Below are 21,004 nucleotides of genomic sequence, written 5' to 3' on the forward strand. Positions count from 1 at the left end.
GTGAGTAGGGCCCGGGCCCCGCTGAGGACAGAGCGCCCCGTGAGTAGGGCCCGGCCCCCGCTGAGGACAGAGCCCCCCGTGAGTAGGGCCCCGGGCCCCGCTGAGGACAGAGCCCCCCGTGAGTAGGGCCCGGCCCCCGCTGAGGACAGAGCCCCCCGTGAGTAGGGCCCCGGCCCCCGCTGAGGACAGAGCCCCCCGTGAGTAGGGCCCCGGCCCCCGCTGAGGACAGAGCCCCTAGTGAATCCAACCCATGTTGAGAACAGGAACCCTGAGTGAGTAGGGTCCTGCGCACCACAGGGAGCTTCTGGAGCCAGGGAAGACTGGGATAGTGGGTGCGGGGGTCTCCTGCAGGCGGGCAGAGCAGGTCATGGTGGGGGATCAGTGGCTAGGAGCTGGCGCACCTCGCAACCTTCCCTTGCTGCTGGGGGTGGATCTGAGGGCTGCTCTGTGGTCCTTGCTCCTGGCGCTTTTCTGGATTTTTCCAGCCGTGAAACAGCATTCTGGGCAGGGGCGGGCACAGAGCACCCACCTCCCTGTCTGTCGGGCCCCCAGGGGCACTGTTTCACAGGCCACAGAAGCCCCGAGAAGGAGCCTGGGATGTGGAGGACGTGGCCCCCACAGGGGTCAGGCAGGCGTTCTCCGAGCTGCCCCTTCCTAGTCATGTGCTTCCGGAGCCTGGTTTCCCAGACACAGACCCCTCTCAGGTGGGTGCCTGGGCTGGAGGGCTGTGGGCTGTGGGCAGTGGCCTGGCACCCGTGCCACACACGCCACACGAGGCTGGGGCTGAGGCCTCACGGCTCCTGGGCAGAGCTGCCAGCCGTAGGGCCCGGTGCTCAGCAGAGGTGTCCTTCCCAGGTTTACAGCCCCAGCCTGCCACCTGCCCCAGCCCAGCCCTCAAGCATCCCACCCTGTGCGCTGGTCAGCCAGCCCACGGTCCAGTTCATCCTGCAGGGGAGCCTGCCGCTAGTGGGCTGTGGGGCAGCACAGACCCTGGCCCCAGTGCCCACTGCCCTGACCCCAGCCTCAGAGCCAGCCAGTCAAGCCACTGCAGCCAGCAACTCAGAGGAGAAGACCCCGGCTCCCAGGCTGGCTGCAGAGAAAACCAAGAAGGAGGAGGTGAGTCCTGCCTCCTCCCACTTTCCCCGCGTTCCTGTCTTATTGTGAAACTAAAATTGTCGGGGCTGAATTTAGGGGTGGAAGCCAGTCCCTGTGCCTCCGGAACTGGAAAGGTGTCCAGAACCGCAGTGCCTCTGGCCAGAGGGACTCCAGGGCCCCTGCCTGGCCGCGTCACACATTTGTCCCCCTCTAGTACATGAAGAAGCTGCACATGCAGGAGCGTGCTGTGGAGGAGGTGAAACTGGCCATCAAGCCCTTCTACCAGAAGAGGGAGGTGACCAAGGAGGAGTACAAGGACATCCTGCGCAAGGCCGTGCAGAAGGTGGGCTGCGCGCGAGCCTGTGTGTGGGGCTCGGGGTCACGGGCAGCCCGTCGCTGCTGTCTCGTCAACACGGACTTTGGGGTGACCGTGAATGCAGGTCCGAGGTCAGCCAGCCAGGGCAGGTGGCTGTGTTGCCACATCCTGCAGGCCTGGGGTCAGGTGGGTTCGCCTGTGGCTGCCCCTGGCAGATGGTTAGGAAGAAGGGTGCCTCAGTGCCTGCAAGGCCCACGCAGACGTGTTTTGCAATATGTAAAATTACCCAGCCCACGCCCAGCGTACAGGTGGGAGAACAAGACCCCCAGAGTGAGCAGGTGCCTGGTGAAGTCTCAGTCCATGCTCCCCCCGACACCGTGGAACCCTCGGTGGCCCTGTGAGCGGCATAGCGAGCAGGAAGGGGATCTCCCATGCCAGGAGGGCAGGTGGGGCGGCCCCTGCCGCTGTCTGCGTGCCGCACCCGGGGCCTGCTTCTGAGCAGGGCAGGCGAGGGACCCCAGCTTCGGCCCTGGGCTCCGGCCCGGAACATCTGGATGGGAAAGGGCGTTTGGTGATTGCTCCTCTTTCTCCAGATCTGCCACAGCAAGAGTGGGGAGATCAACCCCGTGAAGGTGGCCAACCTGGTGAAGGCGTACGTGGATAAGTACAGGCACATGCGCAGGCACAAGAAGCCAGAGGCCGGCGAGGAGCCGCCCACCCAGGGGGCCGAGGGCTGAGGCCAGGCAGTCACGGGCCTTGCCCGGGGAGCTGTTGGGAGTGGTGGGAAACGGGGGCACCAGCATGCCCACCATCAGGTTCCTGCGCTGACACCTGGTCTGTGCGTCTGTCTTGCTCACAGTTGAAAACTGGACACTTTTGTATGTATATTATAGATACACTGTTTCCATTCTAATTTATCAAAAATGGATTTTCTTTAGAAACCTCTTGATTGATTTAATACTTGGAAGATAAAGCGTTTGGTGGCCAGGACGGGCTCCTGGTAGGGTGGCGTGTCCTTGATAAATCTCTGGTGGTCTCCCGCCAGCAGCTGCTGTGTACCTCTGCCTCTGAATTAGGAATCTCTTTACTTTCTCTTTTCCGATTACGTTGTGCTCTTGTAAATAATTGCTCAAGTTTGCACTCAACACAGTTGCCTCCTGGAGGCAGGGTGCAGCAGTGGCAGCCCGAGGGCTGGTGACAGGTGTCGGGTGTGGGAAAATGTCGTCCCTGCCCTCAGCACAGCTGGTGGGAGTGGCTTTGGTGGCCACCTACCTCTCAAGGGCCTTGTTCTTTGAACAAGGCTTGGATGTAATGTGTGTGGTGAAGACAGAAGTGAGTTGGTGTGCAGGGAGGTCCCCTCCCTCCCTGGGCCTCACCCGTGTTCAGCCTGCACCCATTTCCCCGCCAGCCAAGACATCAGTGTGTGTGCTGGAGTTCTCTTTATTAGACTGGGCTCTAGACGGGCTGCTCCAGCTCCATGAGCAAGCACTCAATGTCATCATAGAGGCTGTTGGTGCTGGACAGACAGAGGCTGAGGCTGCTGCTATCCAGGGAAGACACACCCTCACGTTGCGTGCCCTCCAGGTGCACTCGGCACAGCCAGGGCTCCAGCTGCCAGGAGGGCATCGGGCGTGTGTCAGTGACCCAGCGTGTGGCCTCCCCTCCCCCTCCCCAGGCCCTGAGGCTCTGGTCTCACCTTCACCAGGACCAGGCTCTTCTCCTTGGGCCTCCTGGCTGACAGGTCCTGCCCGAAGCCCAGGTAGATGGTATAGCAGGGGGAGCCGCGGCGCTGCCGTGCCCGGAATTCCACCAGCTCTGGAGAAGGGGGCTCTGCTGAGTATCTGGCAGACACATGCTCCCAGGGGCCCCTGGAGACAGCCCCCCAGGCAGGAGCCTCACTGACCTTGGAAGAAGACTCTGAAGTCAAAGATGGGGGTGTCGCAGTTCCGAGGCAGCAGGCAGGCTGGGGTGGAGGGGCTGGCGGAGCCCGGGGGGCCACCCACCTCCCAGTACACCTTGCACTTGCCCATGCGCCGGGCCCACAGCTGTGGCCCCCGAAGCTCCAGCTGCAGCCCAGGGGCCACGTGCCTCAGCAGTTCCTCCGTGTAGCGCAGCTGCTTCTGGTCGGGGAGCTCAGCAGGGCTGGGGAATGCTACCTGCTGGGGGTCTGTGGCCCGGACAGCTGGGTCTGGGGGGCCGTACAGGAACATGCAGCTCGGGTGCCCCACCACCTTCTGCAGCACTGTGCGGCCCTTGTACATGATGGTCACGTCCAGCGCCCCTGGGCTGGGCTCTGTGTGGAGACCAAGCTGTGAGCGGCAGAGGTGGGCAGGGACAGGCTGTCCCCTTCCCAGGACCCACTCACCTTGCACCACAGTGCAGGCACTTGGGGAGGGTGCCAGGTATGGCTCTGCCTGGTGCGGGGGCTCTGGGGCCGTGGCCTCGCCTGCATCGGGAAGGGAATCCTGTGCTGGTACCTCATCCCCAGCCCCTCCCTGTGCCCCAGGCCCCCCAACCCCTACCCCTCTCACCTGTCATTAGCGCCGCGGGCTGGGGCCCGGGGCTAGGGGTTGCTTCTACTGCCCATGTGCACAGCTCCCCAGCAGGGAGCCCTGGACCTGAGGAGGGGAGGTCAGTGGGAATGTGGTCCCTTCCTACTTCTCCAGCTCCCCAATCCCCAGCCCCCTTCTTAAGTGTCCGTCCAGGTGCACTGGCCCCTCCCATGCTTTCCCCCCACACACACACCCCTCCACGGCACTGCCCACACCTCCAGCACAGGCCCCAGTCAGGGGAAGACCCTCTTGTCCCTCTCCAGGAGCCTGGGCTGGGACTGGGTCTGCCCCCCATGACGCTGTCAGCAGATGGTCCGCCAGGCAGCTCTGTTGCACTGCCTGGAGCAGGAGGTCCCCCTTGTCACCAGCTGGGGCAGGGAAGGGGCCTGGGGCTTGGAGTCCAGCATCTCTGTGTGCCAGGAATGGCCCTGGGGGCCTGCCCTGTAAGGAAAAGTCAGGGTCAGCATAAGCAGCTCCGCGGCCTGGCAGGAGGAGAGGCAGGCAGAGAGAAGACTACCTGCGGTGGCCGGACAGCCGCGGGGGCCTCTGCCTCAGTCTGGTCCGTGCCTGGGCCTTCTGAGGGAGAATGGGGCAGGTGTTAGGTTCCGAGACCAGGGTGAGAGACGCAACAAGAGCCTGGCGTAACCCGCACCAGCTTCCTTGTGCTGCGGCCTAAGGAGGTGGGTATGCGGCTCCAACTGTCCTGGGCCTGCTGGCAGCCTCTCCCAGAACGGCTGCTAAAAACCCAATTCTGATCCAGAGAATGTTCTTTTTTTTTTTTTTTTTTTTTTGAGACGGAGTCTCGCTCTGTTGCCCAGGCTGGAGTGCAGTGGCCGGATCTCAGCTCACTGCAAGCTCCGCCTCCCGGGTTCACGCCATTCTCCTGCCTCAGCCTCCCGAGTAGCTGGGACTACAGGCGCCCGCCCCTGCGCCCGGCTAATTTTTTCTATTTTTAGTAGAGACGGGGTTTCACCATGGTCTCGATCTCCTGACCTTGTGATCCGCCCACCTCGGCCTCCCAAAGTGCTGGGATTACAGGCGTGAGCCACCACGCCCGGCCCAGAGAATGTTCTTTCCCCAGGCAGGACGAATGCCAACGCGCTTGGCAGCCGGCGTCGCTCACCTCGCCAGCCCAGCTCCGGGCTCAGCGCGTACACCTTGTGCGGGTCGGCCGGGTCCCCCGAGTTATCTCGCAGCATCACGAAGCGGCGCGTGCTGCGCAGTGCGCAGCGGAAGTTGGTTTTCCAGCCGGCGCGCTCCGCAGCCTCGGCCTCGGGGGGCGGCGGGTCACCTCCTCTGCTGCTAGGCGGCCACCTGCCGCGGGCCACGGCCCAGGCCTGAAGAGGGGGAGAGAACACGTGGGCTGGGCCCGCGGGGTCCTAGGCGGGTCCTCCCACCCGGGACGGGGCCGGGGTCCCACCTTGAAGATGCGCGCGTCAGCCTCGCTCAGGTCCTTGCGCGCGAAGTGCTTCCAGGGCACGCGGAAGCAGGTGCGGGCCTCGTCCAGCCACTGCAGCCCCTCATAGCAGCCGCTGCTGATCTCTCCAAGGAGCCACTCTCCGAACAGCACGCGTGGGGCCGCCCTGCGGGTGCCCGGCCGCGGAGAGTCAGGGCTGGCTGCAGGGCGCTCGGGGACGGGCATCTGGAGAAGGTGGGCCGGGCTCTTACCTCTCAGGAGCCAAGGCCATTGCTCCCTCTGCAGGGGCAGTTGGGTGGCGGTCAGGTGTTACAACAGGGGAGGTAAGGGCTCCTGTCACTGCAGACGCCAGGCCGCGGCCACAGGTCGTGTGGCCAGGTGTCCACAGGTGTGGCCAGGTGTCACAGGTGGTGGGGGTCACAGGTGTGGACTGAGGGCTTGTAGCCACCGACGCTGCCTCGGTGTGGATCTCTTGGCAGAGGGGGCTACAGGTGTGACTGCAGGTATGGCTGGCGCGCACACGTGAAGTCACAGGTGTTGAACCAGTGTCCAGGCCTGCCGGGCCGGTGCAGGCCGGACCCTGCGGAGACGGGAAAAGCCACGTCGGGGGCGGGCCAGGCTTCCGAGAAAGCGAAACTTAAAACAGTGGCGCTTCCACCCTCCCCGATCCCATCTCCGTCCGGTTCTCATCGCCGCAGAGCCCCGCCCCCGCCTCCGCCCCGGGCCCCACCCCCGCCCCCGCCTCCGCCCCCGCCTCCGCCTCCGCCTCCCTCACTTCCCGACCCTCATCCATCAGGCTCCCCCAGCCCTTGGCTCTACCCCTCCCGGTGAGTCTCTCACTCCCGGACCTGCACCGCGTGGGTCCGGGGTCCCGAGTACCTGGGTGCCACAGTCGCCGGGGCGGGAGGTTTCTTACCGCGGAGAAGCGGAGGGCCGGCGCTTTTATGGTGTCCGGGCCGGGGGCGGGGCCCAAAGAGCTGCAGGTGCAACCAAGGAGGTCACGTGACCAGGCGGGCGTTTCCGGGAAGGGCGCGCGCGGCCAGTTCCTGCTCTCGAATGCGACCAGCGGAACCCCGTCCGGGGCAGCGCGGAGTAGGGAGTGGCGGCGAGGGGGCAGCGGTGGGCCCTGTCTGCCTGTGTGGCTCGGCCCTGCAGGGTCCAGCCGCTTCTCTGGGAAGTAGCCCCTACACGCCTGGGGCCGGGGCGCCGGCAGTCATCGGAGGTGGGGGACACAGTGGGATAAGGCGGGGACTCCCCCAAACGTAAGCGAAACCGGACCCGAGGCAAAACCAGGCCCTTCTTGTTGTGCTTTTTTTTTTTCTTTCTTTTTTTTTTTTTTTTTTGAGGTGGAGTCTCGCTCTGTCGTCCAGGCTGGAGTGCAGTGGCCGGATGTCGACTCACTGCAAGCTCCGCCTCCCGGGTTCCCGCCATTCTCCTGCCTCAGCCTCCCGAGTAGCTGGGACCACAGGCGCCCGCCACCTCGCCCGACTAATTTTTTGTATTTTTAGTAGAGACGGGGTTTCACCGTGTTAGCCAGGATGGTCTCGATCTCCTAACCTCGTGATCCGCCCGCCTCAGCCGATCACTTGAGGTCAGGAGTTCGAGACCAGCCTGGCAAACGTGACGAAACCCAGTCTCTACTAAAAATACAAAAATCAGCCGGGCGTGGTGGCGCAGGCCTGTAGTTACAGGTGCTTGGGAGGCTGAGGCGGGAGAATCACTTGAGCCCAGGAGGTCGAGGCTGCAGTGAGCTGAGATGGAGCCACTCCACTCCAGCCCAGGGGACAGAGCATGACTGAGTCTCAAAAAAGGGAAGTGGGTAAGGGGAGGTGGATGTGCCTCTAAAAAGGGGCAGCTGCACCGTTTGGGTTCCTTTTTTTGAGATGGAGTTTCGCTTTTGTTGCCCAGGCTGGAGTGCAGTGGCACAATCTTGGCCCACCACAACCTCCACCTCATGGGTTCAAGTGATTCTCCCGTCTCAGGCTCCCGAGTAGCTGGGATTACAGGCATGAGCCACCATGCCCGGCTAATTTTGTATTTTTAGTAGAGACGGGGTTTCTCTAAGTTGGTCAAGCTAGTCGAACTCCTGACCTCAGCTGATCCACCCGCCTTGGCCTCCCAAAGTACTGGGATTACAGGCGGGAGCCACCATGCGGCCCCCTTTGGGTTCTTTAGATTGTTCAGACAAGAATATCAGACGCTCTCGCAATTAAAGCATTTGGAAAGGAATTAATAGTGTCTTTTCATCAGGGACAGTGCTGACGACCCACAAGGGACCCCTTGATGGTTCTGGGCATGGGTGGCCAGCCTGGGCTCTGGCCTTGGGAGAAGCGACCGGGAGGTGTCTCTCACCCCTAGGCCTCCTGGTCCGGCTCCTGCTCAGGCCACTCGCGCGCACCGACCCCCGCGTGCCTCAGTCCAGGCCTCTGGGTGGGTGTTTAATGCTGCGCCCCAACCCAACCATGTAGATTTCAGAAGGGGACTAGGACCCCCAGCCCGGCAGATGTTTGAGACCACTGGCTTCCAAGCGCATCGTCTTGGGGATTTGCGTTGGCTCTTCAGCCTCCCCAGGCAATCTCTGTGTCGGGTCGGGAGTGGTAGGTCTGAGTTGAGCGGGTGCCTGAGATCCCCAGTGCAGACTGGGGGAGGGGAGTGCCCTCTCCGGCTGTGGTGAGAGCAGGAGAGGAACTTCGCGGGCCAGCTGGCGCGGAGCCTCGGGAAGACGGCGGGCACAGCAGGTGGTTTACGGGAAGCGTTGCAGCCTTCGGGTGGGGACAGCGCGGCGGGACCCGCCACCCCCGTCTGCACACCCGGGCTCGAGCGCCGAGGACGATGGGGGACGCGAGCAAATGGGGCCCGCACGGACCCGCGCGCCCGCCCCACGCCACGGCCTGGGTTTGGGGAGCCTTGCTTTATTCTGCCTTGGGTCGGGGGTTAGGGGAGCGGGACCTCTAGCGCCCGCGCGGCAGGGGAAGAGGGTGGAGGGGCCGCTTAGATGTACGAGTCATCGCCGCCGGGCTCATCGTGGGGACCCCTGCCAGGCCCCGCGCCCTCGCCCTCGTCGCCGCTGCCGGAGTCGCTGGCGCCATCCACGTCCAGGGTGGGCGTGTTGAGAACGACCACGTCTGCCTCCGCCCCGATGTCCTCGCCGAACCACACGGCCTTGTACCCGCCCTCCGGCCGCCGCTCCTTCGTCAGGATGGACCTCACCGCTGCGGGGCTTCCCCCGGCTACGGCCGCTGCCGGGGCCTCAGGGGCACTGCCCGGGGGCGCGGGGCCAGGGGGCGCGGGCTCCGCGGGCGTCGGCGGTGCCTCCGCGGGCTTGGCGTCGCTCGTGGGGCTGGGGGCAGGCGCCCAGTTGGCCTCGTCGTCAGGGAGGAACGCCTGGTTGTCATAGCCTGAGGGCTGGGGTTCCTGCTAGCAGGAGTGAAGGCGTCAGCGGGGTCCCTGGGTCTCTGCTGCCTTGTGGCCTCTCCACACCTTCATTCCACGGTGGACACCCCTCCGCCTCCACATATTCCCCTCTGCCCTCCCCTCTCCTGTCCCCCACTCCCTGCGGGTCGCCTGCCCTGCCCTCCACCCTGGGCCTCACCGGAGCTTTGCCGGAGCAGCACTTGAGCCGGGAGCCGTAGTGCTTGTGGACAAGGACAGTGAGGCCAAGGAGAGCCAGCAGCAGCAGTGCACCCAGCACCCCACCCAGGGCTGCCATGTCCACCACTGAGAAGCGCTTGTCCTCCGAGGGGCCGCCACCTGGCATCGCTGTGGAAAATGCCATCACCCCCGCACTGTTGAGCACCCCAGGCATTCCCCATGCCAACCTGTGCCAGGCTTGAGACACTTGGAAATCACCCAGGCCTGGGCTGTCTCCCAAATCTCAGGCTCTGCTGACCCTGGCTGGAGGGGCCTGTGTGTCCCAGTGAGACCCTGGGCTCCCCCCACCCCGACCAAAGAGGCTGCTCACAGGAGGGGCAGGGGCCTGCAGGGTGAGCCGGCAGCTGTGGGAATCATGGGATTCGTTGGACCCCAAATCTGGCCTCTGTCCTACACACATCACAGTTCACCTCACTGAGGGCCTTTGGCCTGTCTGTGTCTGTCAGTCCCAAACAGACCCCTCTGGGATTTCATAGTCAGGCCAGGTCAGCCTGGGGTGGACCCTTCCTACAGCATTTCCCTACCACCCAGTGATCTGAGCCAGGGAGGGAAGGCAACGGAGTGGGTGCTACCTGAGGATGGGGTGTTCCTGCTGGGGGGCATCGGCAGAGAGGTTCCTGGCTCTGGGGTCTGAGCTGTGCCACCACCGGGTGTGGCTGGTTGGTGGGACGTGCTGGTTCCCACACCGGGGGGCATCGGCTGAGAGGTTCCTGGCTCTGGGGTCTGTGCTGTGCCGCCACCGGGTGTGGCTGGTTGGTGGGAGGTGCTGGTTCCCACACCGGGGGGCCTCCCGGGTGTGGACGAGGTTGGTGGCCTCAGAGTTGTGCCAGAGGGTGGATGAGGGCCTGTGCCTCCCCCAGAGCTGGTTGTGGAGGGTCCCTGGGAGGGCACAGGGGGTCTGGGGGCCTCGGAAGTGGTGCTGGTCCAGGGCCCAGTTGTTCCTCCAGTCTCTGGGGATGGGGGCTCACCTGTGGAGGGGGGCTCCTGTTCGGAAACTTGTATCTCAATGACTGTGGTCGCAGTGCCAGAGGTCACTGTATTTTTGGCCTCAACCTGGGGCAGGAAGGGGCTTGTCTCTCCTGGGCACGTCTTTAAGCCCCACACCCTTGGAGATGCCCACCTGCCCTGCCCTTCACCTCTGCGTAGAAGGCCCCTGCCTGGGTCAGTGTGGTGGTGGTCAGCACAACCTCTCCCTCCATCCGGAAATGTGAGTGGTTGGTAATTCGATACGTGATGGCCGAGTTGAGGTCCTGGACAGGGTTTCATTGAGTCCCCGGCCAGGCTGCCTCCCATCTGCAGCCCTGACCCACCCACAGAGGGGAGGCCGGGTGGACCCAGGGACCCTGGGCAACAGGAAGGCTGCCGTGGGGGCGGCAGGCATCAGCCTTGCGTGTGCTACCTACCGAGAACTCCGGATCCCGAGCCTGGACCCTCAGAGGCTGAGAGGGGGCAGCTGCATCCTTGACCACAACACCTGCTCCAGCGCCAAGTGCCACGGTGCCACGGTACAGGCTCTGGGGGAAGCGGGGCGGGCTCCCGGCTGCAGCCACAGCCTCCACGGTGACCTGGGTCACTGAGTAGCGGGCAAGGTCGGCCTGCTGGCCCTGGAGGCGGGGGAGGCAGCCGTGACTCGTGGGGTTGACGGTGGAGCTGGTGCTGAAGCCTGGGGCTCAGGAAGAATAGATGCAGACTTGGCAGGGGCCCTGCCCCCCCGCCCTGACCCCCGCCCTACCTTCCACCCTGCCCCCACTGCCCTGCCCCCCGTGCAGGTCCCTACCTCACCTTCACCAGCAGAAGAAAGGTCATGGCTCTGGGGACACTCCTGGCCATGGTGAGGTTGCCGGAGTCTCGGTGGATGACAAATGTACTGTTCACATTTCCTGGGAGGACGATGGAAGTGCTCAGTCCCGGCCTCCTGAGGCCCAGGGACCCAGCCAGCTCTGCCTTGCTGGCAGGTGCCCCTGGGGCTTCCCCAGCCCAAGGTGGGGACAGAGACAGGGACAGAGAGGGGTCCGGGGCATTGTTGAGGGCTGGGCCCCACTCACCACTGAAGATGCTGTAGATGATGGCTTGGTTGATGCCGCGGTCTCCATCCTCGGCGTAGATGGGTCCGGGACGCAGGACGAGGGGGGATGGCTTCAAGGATGGTGGAGAGGAGGGCACGTCGTGAGGCTGGGGTGAATGGCCCCAACCTGGCCCCTCTGGCTCCCCATCAAGGTCAGCCAGGGCAGGGCTGGCTGAGGAGGGGCCCAGTCCCGCTGGTGGCCGGGCATCCCTGCCTGTCTAGGACTGTCCCTTGTCCCAGTATCACAGTGAGTCACACCCCTGTGGGTCCCTCACTAACGAATAAGTTGCCCAAAGATACTGAGTGCCATTTGCACGATGCTTGTCTTGACGGCTAAGCAGACATTTAGGAAGCGGGGGGTTCCCGGGGTCTGCGTTTCTGCCTCTCATGTGCTGTTTGGTGGCCCCGGGTGCCTTGGTGCTGTGAAGGTTTGCAGACAGCCTGTGTGGGCCTAGTGGTGACTGTGAGCAGGGCAGAGATCTCACCATCCCTTAAGAACTCCAGGGCCCCAGCCCACCTCCCCAGGCCCCTGAGACCGCCTGGCTCTGGGGCCCACACTCCTCTCTGTGTGTTCAGGGTTTGCTCCCTCAAGATGGGAAAGATTGGTTTATAAGGAGAGTCTGTATTTGTTTCAAAGTCACAACCAAACTTGGCCCCACCCGCTGACCCTGACCCTGCCCTTCTTCTGATCCTGGCCGTCCCTGCCTCCAACCTGCCTAGAAGGCCCCGCCCCGGGCACTGCCCCTCCCTCCCCATTACCAGTGTGTGCCCCGTGGGGACAGCCCCGTGGTACTGAGCTTGGATGCAGACGTAGCCGTCTGAGAAGGTGCAGGGCAGGAACCAGGGGGGCCGCAGGTCGGCAGGCACCACGTTCAGCACCAGCGTGGCGGTGGCCGTGTGGCTGGGCTCCACATTCTCCTCCGGAGTGTCCTGCAACAGCCAGATCAGGCCTGGGAGCAGCTGGGGCCAGGGGGACCTCAAGCATGTGGGACTCAGGGCTGGGGTGAGCCGCTCACCCGCACCAGCAGCCGGAAGGCCATGTTGGGCCGCTCGTAGAAGTCCAGGGGCCGGTCCAGCCTCAGGGCGGGATAGTTTACACCCACCAGGGAGAAGTAGTCACTGGCACCCTGGGGAGGATCAGGGAGGACACAGCCTAAGAGCCTGGGAGGGCGAGGGCGGCTGCGGGTGTCAGTGGCGAGGGGCTCACGCTGGGGCAGGGCAGGCGGCACTGACTGCGGTCGCTTCCTGGAGGGTGTAGAACAGAAGGTCATCCTTGTCTTTGTCCTTGGCCTGCAGTTCTGTCTCAGGGATGACGGTGGAGTTTACTTTAGTGTCCTAGGGAGGGAGAGGGGCTTGGTCTGGCCACACTCTTGGCCCCTGTGGACCCCCGCTGTGGTTGAGCCCCCGGCCACCACTCGCCCCTTGCCCTCACCCTGGGCTCCCGCACCCCCTGCCCAGCCCTGGCAGCTTCGCTGGCCTCACCTCTTCCACCCTTATCTCCTTGGTTGTAAAGGGGAATTCGGGGGCGTTGTCATTGACGTCCAGCACTGACACGAACACCCTCAGCTGGGTCACCTGCAGGATGTGGCCGTCAGCCTCTCCCACAGCCGCTCCCCATCATGAGTGAGGTGTACCCCTCGACGCTATCCTTCCCCATCGTGAGTGAGGTGCACCCCTCGACAGCTATCCGTCCACTCGCTCAGTGGTGTTGGGGGGCTGCAGGGGGGCTGCACAGCTCTAGGTGCTGGGATGCAGAGATCACAAGAGACAAATCTCTGCCCGGTGGTGCCTGTCCTGGCAGGACTTACAACAACAGACAAAAAGGACTTTATAAAGCCAGGAGGTGGCAGGTGCGCCACAGAAAAATAATGCAGGTACTTGGGGATGCAACCAGCAGAATCTCAAGCGAGGAAAGACAATCCAGTTCTTTTCTTTGTTTTCTTTTTGGATACAGAGTCTCATTCTGTCACCCAGGCTGGAGTGCAGTGGCGTGATCTTGGCTCACTGCAACATCTGCCTCCCAGGTTTAAGCGGTTCTCCTGCCTCTGCCTCTCGAGTAGCTGGGATTACAGGCGCCGCCATCACACCCGGGTAATTTTTTATTTTTAGAAGAGACGGGGTCTCTCCATGTTGGTCAAGCTGGTCTCAAACTCCCGACCTCAGGTGATGTGCCTGCCTCGGCCTCCCAAAGTGCTGGGATTACAGGTGTGAGCCACCGTGCCCAGCCGACAACCCAGTTTCTTCACAAATAAATCTCCAAGAGAAAAGATGGGAGAAGGAAACGTGAAGATGAACAGAAACTCAGGAGAATTATCAGCTAGGTACATAACGTGGACCCTGATTCAAACAAACAATTGTTAAAAAAAACCCTTCAGAGACCATGGGGAATGCGGCATCCTGAACATTCGAGGTAGAAAGTGACCACTTTTCCCAGGTGTGACGACATTGTGGTTATGTTTTAAAAAGAAGAGTCCTTGCAGGCGTGGTGGTTCACGCCTGGAATCCCAGCACTTTGGGAGGCCGAGGCGGGCAGATCACCTGAGGTCAAGAGTTCGAGACCAATGTGGCCAACATGGTGAAACCCCGTCTCTACTAAAAATACAAAAATTAGCTGGGTGTGGTGGCAGGCGTCTGTAATCCCAGCACTTTGGGAGGCCGAGGTGGGTAGAGGCCAAGGCAGGAGAATCGTTTGAACCTGGGAGGCAGAGGTTGTAGTGAGCGGAAATCGTGCCACTGCATTCCAGCCCGGGCGACAGAGGGTGACTCCATCTAAAAAAAAAAAAAAGGCCGGGCGCGGTGGCTCAAGCCTGTAATCCCAGCACTTTGGGAGGCCGAGTCGGGCGGATCACGAGGTCAGGAGATTGAGACCATCCTGGCGAACACAGTGAAACCCCGTCTCTACTAAAAAATACAAAAAACTAGCCGGGCGAGGTGGCGGGCGCCTGTAGTCCCAGCTACTCGGGAGGCTGAGGCAGGAGAATGGCATAAACCCGGGAGGCGGAGCTTGCAGTGAGCTGAGATCCGGCCACTGCACTCCAGCCCGGGCGACAGAGCGAGACTCCGTCTCAAAAAAAAAAAAAAAGAAGGATCCCGGCCAGGCACAGTGACTCATGCCTGAAATCCCAGCACTTTGGGAGGCTGGGGCGGGCGGATCACCAGGTCAGGAGTTTGAGATCAGCCTGACCAACATGGTGAAATCCTGTCTCTACCAAAAATACAAAAATTAGCCAAGCGTGGTGGTGGGCGCCTGTAATCCCAGCTACGCGGGAGGCTGAGGCAGGAGAATCACTTGAACCCGGGAGGCGGAGGTTGCAGTGAGCCGAGATCTCGCCATTGCACTCCAACCTAGGTAACAGAGCGAGACTCTGTCGCAAAAAAAAGAAGCATCCCTCTCTTTCAGAGACACATGCCAAGATATATGTGGGTGATGTGCTGTGGTGTGCGGTGGGCACAGAGCCCTCTGTCTGCTGGTAGGTGTGTGGGGGGGGCGGGGGCCTGTGCTGGCCTCAGGATTCTGCAATTTTCCTTAATAAAGCTGAAAAAAATGCCGCTGGTCAAGAAGTAGGATGTCGGGGGAGCGGGGCTGGGATGCAACTATTCCCTAATAGGGCGGTTGGGATTTCTCTGAAGACTGCAGACCTGAGCAGGTGGGGGAGGAGCGTGCCTGCGGGAGCTCTGAGGCTGCAGCAGAGCCTCCGCACAGTACATCTGGGTTTGACTCTCAGTGAGAAAGGAGCTGTGGAGGGCTGGGGTGGACTGGGCAGCCTTGGTTTACAGCGTCCACAGAGGCTGTTCCGCCACATGGAGTGGACTGGGACTGGCAAGGGGCAACAGGGAAGCCAGCGGGCCGGCTGAAAGTTTCCCAAAATGAGTGCTGGTGTCCCGGCCCTGGTGGGACTGGAGGTGGGCAGACGATGGATTTCTGGGTCGAGCTGGGGCAGAGCCAAGTGATTTACCAATGGGGAGCTTAGCGGGGGACGTGGGGAGGGAGGGCGAGTGGAAACCAAAGTGGTTCCAGTGGCTGGCAGGATAAAGGTGCCTCCCTTGTGGGGGCAGTGGTGGTTGAGGGAGTGGGTGGGAGTCTTGGGCACACTGGGTGGGGGTATCTGCTGGACAAGGGATCAGTGACGGGGACGCCACAGTTCAGGGCAGAGTCTGGACTGGAGGAAATGTGAGCATCACTCTCGGAGGGATGGCATGTGAAACCACACCCTAGGTGAGGTCATCAGAGACTGGCCCTGGACCGGCAGGGCAGAGCCCAGCTGAGGTGGCCTGGTGGGCGGGGAGAGTGGGGCAGGGACTCACCAGTGTGCCTGCGCTCTGACACAGCAGCTGAGCCTCAAGTAGTGAGTTCTCCTGTGGAGGCAGACGGGTCTGCAGTCACTGTCCCGCCCCACAGGTGGTGAGACTGAGGCCAAGGGGGCAGGCGCTGGCCCAGGGTCCCCATCATCAGTGGTCAGTGCTGAGGGTGTGGGCCCAGCCTCCTGGGGCAGGCACCACCAAGCATGGGTGTTAGTGGATGCCTGCAGGCATAGAACTCCTGGGCCCCCCGGGGAAGGTGTGGCCTGAGGATCCAGGCACCCTTCTCCCGGGAGCCCCCACTCCCCACCCACCTCCCGCCCACACCTCGTAATCAGGAGACACGTTGAGAAACAGCTGGTTTCCCTGGATCCGAAATGCGAAGGGGGTGGACAAGGGTCCGAGGGTCACCTCCTGGCCCTCTGGGACATGGATGTCCACCAGCGGCTCGGTGACATTGGTGTTCTCCTCGACTTCAAAGAAGGACTTGTTCACAGAGCAGTCTGTAAGGTTGCAGAGGAGGGGTCAGCGCCTCCCAGCCCCTGGCTCCCCCTGCCCTGTGCCCCCACCTACCTACCCCTGCCCGCACGTACACTGGACCTGGGCCACGGCCCCCGGGGATCGGCCAAGCAGCCCCGTGAGCAGCAGGGGAGGCCACAGCAGGGCCCAAGACCCCATCTTGGCGGCTGTCACCTGGCGGGAGGGTCCGAGTGGGTTTGGCGTCCAGGACTGGCGCAGTTCCTACCTCAGCGACCTTCGCCCCAGCCAGACGCCGCCCACTTTATGATCCTTTACAACCGGCCTCTGCCAAGGGGGCTCCCGCTGGCCGGCGGGTCCGGCCCACTGCCAGAAGGGGGGCAGTCATTTGGCCCAAGTTAGACTGAGTACAGGGATTAACCAGGGGGCTCAGGCCACAGGCACTGAGGCACAGGGCAGAAAGGACTAGAGAATGGCTCACGGGCGCCATGGGGCTGGGGCAGGGCAGGGGCAGAGCTAGGGTGTTGGAGAGAAGCCGTTGGTGTTGGGGTGTCTGAAACCTGCCTCCCTAGCCCAGGCTGCCCTTGCTTGGCTCCTCCCCTAAGCTCTACCTCAGGCAAAATTCCTAAGGCCAACCCTTGAGGCTCAGAACCTGGGTGTTCGCCCGGGAGTACCTCCCTGCCTGCCTGATGGCAGGTTCTGAAGGAGGAGACTCTCCTCACTGTGTCCTAGGGACACCCCTGCCTGCCTGCCCCAGAGACAAGCCAGCTTCTCAGGGTGGGGCTGGACAGGGCCTTAGTGACCAAGGCTAAGGCGGGGCTGTGGGGGGCAGCTGGGAGCTCCTGGGGAGCCCTGGTGCCCAACAGAGGGGGTGAGGTGAGTCTTGACACTTGCCCTGCTCTTTTCATTGGCCCCCGCAAGCCCCCAGCTCTAGGGAGAGGCCACTGGCTGGGGTCAGGGCGAGGAAGGGGCTGTCGTGAGGCGGGGAGTGGAGTCATTCCTCTCCAGGCCTGTGCACCGAAGCTTCTGGCCTCTCGTGGCTGGGGCTGGGCTCAGTGTCCCAACCCTGCACTGTACCCTCATGGTCGCCTGCAAGCCCTGCACGCTCCATACGCCACAGGCTCTGAGGGGTCAAGCCACTGGTCTGAGGCCACACAAGACAGAGGGTCCGGAGTCCTCATGCCAGAGTGGACTCCTGGCACCCCAGGTGACACCTCTGCCCTCCCCTCTTCCTGCCCGCCTGAGCCTCCCTGGCCCCTCCACACCCTCCCCACTGCCCCTTCCGGAAACACTGACCACACGCCACCCCCCACCCCCCTGCAGGAGCTGAGAGTCTGTCCGGGCTCCCCCTGAGCCCTTGACTGTTTCCTAATGAAGACAAGGGGGGGGCGGGGCCCTGCGGTGCTTAGTCGATGTACAGGAGGCGGCACTGATGCCAGAGATAAGGATGAGGGGCCCGCTGTGGCCGCCAGGTGTAAAGGGCAGCTGGGTGTGGTCACAGTCCCGGCTGGGTGGATGGGGCCCCCTTCCATCTGACAGCCCTGCTACACAGGGGTTGCCTCGATTACACCAAGTGGACACAACCAACTCCCAGTGTCTGGATCTGATTCTCCTTTATTGGTGCCGAGTTCCACCCCTCCCCCTCTCCCCCCAGCCTGCCCACCACCCCAAATGCAGCTCCGCTCGTAGGCTGGGCAGGTGGTGAGGGGGTTCCTTCCTCATCTCGGTCGCAGGGTTCCTTCTGCAGCAGCACCGGCAGGTTCTGAAACCATAACCCCAGGCCTGGGCCCGGGGGGCAGCCAGGGAGACCAGGCCCCGCCCAGGGGTATCCTGCAGAGACAGCACGTGCGGGGTTGGGGGCTGGGGCTGGGGCTGGAGACCCCGGCCCCGCCGCTGGAATTGGGCCTCCGGTGGCCACCAGCGCTGACCCAGGGAGGCCACGGACAGAAGGAAGGGTCTGGGGTGGGGTCTGGGGTGGGGTCTGCGGTGGGGCGGGCGCTCACCAGGCCTGCAGGGTGGGCGTGTCGGACCCGGACGGGCAGAGCAGACCCGCGCTGAGCCTGGACCAGGCCGTGCTGTTCTCTGCGTCCTGCTCGCTGTCCCCCGCCCCAAAACAGAGTTAGTCCTGGAGGTGGGGGGTCGCGCGTTGCTGCCAGGGCACCACGGCAAGACCCCCGCCCCACCCGGCCTCACCTGCGCTTCCCCACCAGGCCCTGCAGCAGCCGCTGGAGCCGCGCGCCCTCCCGCAGGCGGCTGAGCTCGCTGGTGAACGTCCCGTCCGAGTGTCGCCGGGCCCTGGGGGCGGGCGGGGGTCGGGGTCAGGGCCGCGCGGGGGGCGGGTGCGGCCGGGGGCGGACGGGCCTGGCGGGCGGCTCACCTGGGGGGCGCGGGGCGCGCGGCGGAGCCCCCGAGGAGCAGCAGCAGCAGCAGGAGGGGCCGGGGGGCCATGGCGGGGTCGGGCGCGGGAGCTGAGCGCTGCGGCCACGGCCAGAGCCCCGCGAGGCCCCTTTATGGCGGCGCCCGGAAGGGGGACGGCCCGGCCGCGCCCAGCGATCCCGGGAAGGTCAGGGCCGCCCCCCCAGCTGTCGCCCCGGCCCGGCCTCCCGCCCCCTCCGCCGCGCTGGCGCCCCTCGGCCGGCTGGGGGAGGGGGACGTCCAGGCCTGGGGGGCGAAGGGGACCCGGGCCGGGACCCGCAGAGGGAACCGCACCGCGAAGCCTCGGAGCCTGCGGGGCGCGGGGACGGAGGGGCCGTGGGACTTGGGGGAGGATTTGGGGGGACTGGGGGACCCCGGGAAAGGGGCGGCGGCAGGAGCTCCGGAGGCCCCTGGAGCACCCGGCTGGGGCGAGTTCGTCGGGAAGGCCTGAGCGGCGTGACTTTGTTGTGGGGGCCGGTGTTGCCATTTTATCCGCTTTGAAGTGCAGGGTTCAGGATCATTGGGTTCGCTGACATTTCCGTGCATCCGTCCCCACCATCCGTTCTCAGACTCTCCCATCCTCCCAAAATCCGTTCTCAGGCTCTCTCGTCCTCCCAAAATCCCTTCTCAGACGCTCTTGTCCTCCCAAAATCCGTTCTCAGACTCCCCATTCTCCCAAAATCCGTTCTCAGACTCTCCCATCCTCCCAAAATCATTCTCAGACTCCCCATCCTCCCAAAATCCGTTCTCAGACTCCCCATCCTCCCAAAATCCGTTCTCAGGCTCTTTCGTCCTCCCAAAATCCGTTCTCAGGCTCCCTTGTCCTCCCAAAATCCTTTCTCAGATGCTCCTGTCCTCCCAAAATCCGTTCTCAGACTCTCCCATCCTCCCAAAATCATTCTCAGACTCCCCATCCTCCCAAAATCCATTCTCAGGCTCTTCCATCCTCCCAAAATCCGTTCTCAGGCTCCCTTGTCCTCCCAAAATCCTTTCTCAGATGCTCCTGTCCTCCCAAAATCCGTTCTCAGACTCTCCCGTCCTCCCAAAATGAAGCTCTGTCCCCATCAAACGCCCCCTCCCCTCCCCAGCCTGGCGGCCCGTCCACTTTCTGTCTGTGGATTCAGGGCCTGCAGGGACTGCGCGCAGGGGGAGCCTCACGGGATTTGTCCTTTGGAGACCGGCTGGTTTCTCAGCTCAGCGTCCTCCGCCTTCGCCGCCGCAGCCTGGCCTGTGTGGGAATCCCCTTCCCTTTAGGGGGAACCGTGTCCCGTTGTGTGCAGGGACCGCGTCGACCGCGTCCGTTCATCTGTGGGCCTCTTCATGGACACCTGGGCTGCCTCCCCTTTGGGGCGAGGGCGAATAACGCTGCTGTGAACGCGGGTGTGCAAAGGGCCCTTCCCAATCCCGTTTTCAAGCGTTCTGGGTGTATAGTTATGAGGGACTTGCTGGGTGACAGAGTAATGATGTGTTAATTGTTCTGAGGAAAACAGCCAAACTGTTTTCCACAGCAGCGTCTCAGACGGACACGTCCCCCAGCAGCACAGCAGGGACACGGCTCTTGTCCTCGCCGACACTTGCTACTTTCTGGCTTTTTGTTTGTTGTGTACTAACGATGCTGGTGGGTGCAATGTGGTGTCTGGCTGCGGTTTTTATTTGTGTCTCCCTAATGACCAGCACCTTCTCGGGTGTCTGTGAGCCATTTATACCTCATGGAGAGGACGGAGAAATGACCGTCAAGCCCTTGATGTTCTGCTGTGGTTTCGAGCCACGCACTGTATCCATCTGTTAAATCGGCCACACTATTTACCCCAGCATTTGCATCACAGCCCCGCCAGCCACGTGGGTCCTTCCTTCCTTCCTTCCTTTCTTCTTTCCTTCCTTCCTCCCTCCCTCCCTCCCTCCCTTCCTTCCTTTTCTTTTTTAGATGGAGTTTTATTCTGTCACCCAGGCTGGAGTGCCGTGGGGCCATCTCCGCTCACTGCAACCTGCAACCTCTGCCTCCCGGTTTCAAGCAATTCTCGTGCCTCGGCCCTCCAAGTAGCTGGGATTACAGGCGCCTGCCACCATGACTGGCTAATTTTTATATTTTTAGTAGAGACAAGGTTTCACCACGTTGCCCAGGCTGGTCTCAAACTCCTGACCTCAAGTGATCCACCTGCCTCAGCCTTCCAAAGCACTGGGAATTACAGGCGTGAGCCACTGCACCTGGTGGCCTCACTTTCTCTGCACACTGTCAACCTTGCAGCAGTTGCTATTTTTAACCTTCAGCCATTCTCTCTGCCACAACACCTCCTTGTGGTTTTAGTTGCATTTCCCCAGTGGTGGGTGATTCGGAACCTCTTTCCAGGTGCTTGTTTCCATTTGCACGTTGTCGTGGGTTAAATGTATCTTCACGTCTCTTGCCTGTTTTTAAATTGTTCTCTACTGCTGAGTTTTTTTTTTTTGTTTTTTGTTTTTTGTTTTTGTTTTTATTGCAGGAAAATACGCAAAACATGAAACTTACCATTCCAGCCATTGTAAACAGTCACGGAGTTGTACAACCATCACCACTGTTTAGTTCCAGAACTTTTCACTCCCCAGATGGAAAACCTCAAATCCAAAAAGCATTTACTTCCCCTTCCCCAATCCCTTCAGCTTCTGAGTAACAATGAATTTGCTTTCTGTCTCTGTGGATCTGCCTATTCTGGGTATTTCATACAAATAAAATCATAAAAGCT

The 21,004-nt window shown here is 62.4% G+C and overlaps 4 protein-coding genes across 32 annotated transcripts in view; 1 reads left to right on the forward strand and 3 right to left on the reverse strand.

Moving 5' to 3' along the window:
• PHRF1 (PHD and ring finger domains 1) overlaps positions 1-2,352 on the forward strand; it is a 39,492-nt gene extending 37,140 nt beyond the window's left edge. For 11 of the 18 annotated variants that reach the window (XM_074012661.1, XM_074012663.1, XM_005576757.5 and 8 more), the window contains 4 exons: positions 553-704; positions 856-1,116; positions 1,310-1,438; positions 2,005-2,352. In XM_074012661.1, coding sequence (XP_073868762.1) covers positions 553-704; positions 856-1,116; positions 1,310-1,438; positions 2,005-2,148 — 686 coding nt within the window. In that variant the 3' untranslated portion in view covers positions 2,149-2,352. The remainder of the gene's footprint in view (positions 1-552; positions 705-855; positions 1,117-1,309; positions 1,439-2,004) is intronic. The other 7 variants (XM_045372452.3, XM_074012666.1, XM_074012667.1 and 4 more) reach the window with 1 other exon arrangement.
• A 483-nt stretch (positions 2,353-2,835) lies between these two features.
• On the reverse strand, positions 2,836-6,359 carry IRF7 (interferon regulatory factor 7). 5 transcript variants are annotated; one of them, XM_005576770.4, is made up of 11 exons: positions 6,297-6,359; positions 5,632-5,960; positions 5,384-5,546; positions 5,087-5,300; positions 4,481-4,539; positions 4,179-4,404; positions 3,943-4,029; positions 3,777-3,857; positions 3,315-3,704; positions 3,108-3,226; positions 2,836-3,022 (listed from the first exon to the last, which is right to left on the reverse strand). In XM_005576770.4, the coding sequence occupies exons 2-11, from the start codon at positions 5,649-5,651 to the stop codon at positions 2,867-2,869; spliced, it is 1,515 nt and encodes a 504-aa protein (XP_005576827.2). In that variant the 5' UTR covers positions 5,652-5,960; positions 6,297-6,359; the 3' UTR covers positions 2,836-2,866. The 5 variants fall into 5 exon arrangements, with proteins under 5 accessions (XP_005576827.2, XP_005576828.1, XP_045228399.1 ...); XM_005576771.5 differs by having other exon boundaries at positions 6,260-6,297; XM_045372464.3 differs by having other exon boundaries at positions 6,229-6,297.
• A 1,917-nt stretch (positions 6,360-8,276) lies between these two features.
• On the reverse strand, positions 8,277-16,113 carry CDHR5 (cadherin related family member 5). Of its 8 annotated transcripts, none has more exons than XR_012422868.1 (15): positions 15,989-16,113; positions 15,723-15,898; positions 15,402-15,452; positions 12,579-12,671; positions 12,330-12,431; positions 12,113-12,223; positions 11,856-12,026; positions 11,077-11,167; positions 10,814-10,911; positions 10,435-10,694; positions 10,168-10,281; positions 10,000-10,084; positions 9,604-9,759; positions 8,973-9,139; positions 8,277-8,794 (listed from the first exon to the last, which is right to left on the reverse strand). XR_012422868.1 is itself a non-coding variant. In XM_074012701.1 (15 exons), the coding sequence occupies exons 1-15, from the start codon at positions 16,071-16,073 to the stop codon at positions 8,372-8,374; spliced, it is 2,124 nt and encodes a 707-aa protein (XP_073868802.1). In that variant the 5' UTR covers positions 16,074-16,113; the 3' UTR covers positions 8,277-8,371. The 8 variants fall into 8 exon arrangements, 7 of the variants coding, with proteins under 7 accessions (XP_073868802.1, XP_005576824.3, XP_045228389.2 ...); XM_074012701.1 differs by having other exon boundaries at positions 10,435-10,635; XM_005576767.5 differs by having other exon boundaries at positions 8,277-8,797; positions 10,435-10,635.
• Positions 16,114-17,470: 1,357 nt separating this feature from the next.
• Positions 17,471-18,355, reverse strand: SCT (secretin). Its single transcript, XM_045372468.3, has 4 exons — positions 18,250-18,355; positions 18,066-18,167; positions 17,876-17,968; positions 17,471-17,702 (listed from the first exon to the last, which is right to left on the reverse strand). Exons 1-4 carry the CDS (start codon positions 18,318-18,320, stop codon positions 17,591-17,593), a joined length of 378 nt encoding a protein of 125 aa, XP_045228403.1. The 5' UTR covers positions 18,321-18,355; the 3' UTR covers positions 17,471-17,590.
• Positions 18,356-21,004: the final 2,649 nt, after the last annotated feature.

Source organism: Macaca fascicularis, chromosome 14, assembly GCF_037993035.2.
Source record: "Macaca fascicularis isolate 582-1 chromosome 14, T2T-MFA8v1.1".
NCBI lineage: Eukaryota > Metazoa > Chordata > Mammalia > Primates > Cercopithecidae > Macaca > Macaca fascicularis.

Bases quoted from the DNA above. Each gene is read 5' to 3' on its own strand.
- IRF7 (XM_045372463.3), bottom strand. The intron at 3,705-3,776 runs GTGAGTGGGTCC...GTCTCCACACAG, and splicing joins TGCCTGCACTGTGGTGCAAG to AGCCCAGCCCAGGGGCGCTG. The intron at 3,023-3,107 runs GTGAGACCAGAG...CCCTCCTGGCAG, and splicing joins AGAGCCTGGTCCTGGTGAAG to CTGGAGCCCTGGCTGTGCCG.
- CDHR5 (XM_015434220.4), bottom strand. From the start codon at position 16,073: ATGGGGTCTTGGGCCCTGCTGTGGCCTCCCCTGCTGCTCACGGGGCTG. The intron at 10,912-11,076 runs GTGAGTGGGGCC...TCGTCCTCCCAG, and splicing joins CATCTACAGCATCTTCAGTG to GAAATGTGAACAGTACATTT. The intron at 10,085-10,167 runs GTGAAGGGCAGG...TTCCTGCCCCAG, and splicing joins CAGGGGCCTTCTACGCAGAG to GTTGAGGCCAAAAATACAGT.
- SCT (XM_045372468.3), bottom strand. From the start codon at position 18,320: ATGGCCCCCCGGCCCCTCCTGCTGCTGCTGCTGCTCCTCGGGGGCTCC. The intron at 18,168-18,249 runs GTGAGCCGCCCG...GCCCGCCCCCAG, and splicing joins GCGCGCCCCGCGCCCCCCAG to GGCCCGGCGACACTCGGACG. The intron at 17,969-18,065 runs GTGAGGCCGGGT...GGCGGGGGACAG, and splicing joins GGCCTGGTGGGGAAGCGCAG to CGAGCAGGACGCAGAGAACA.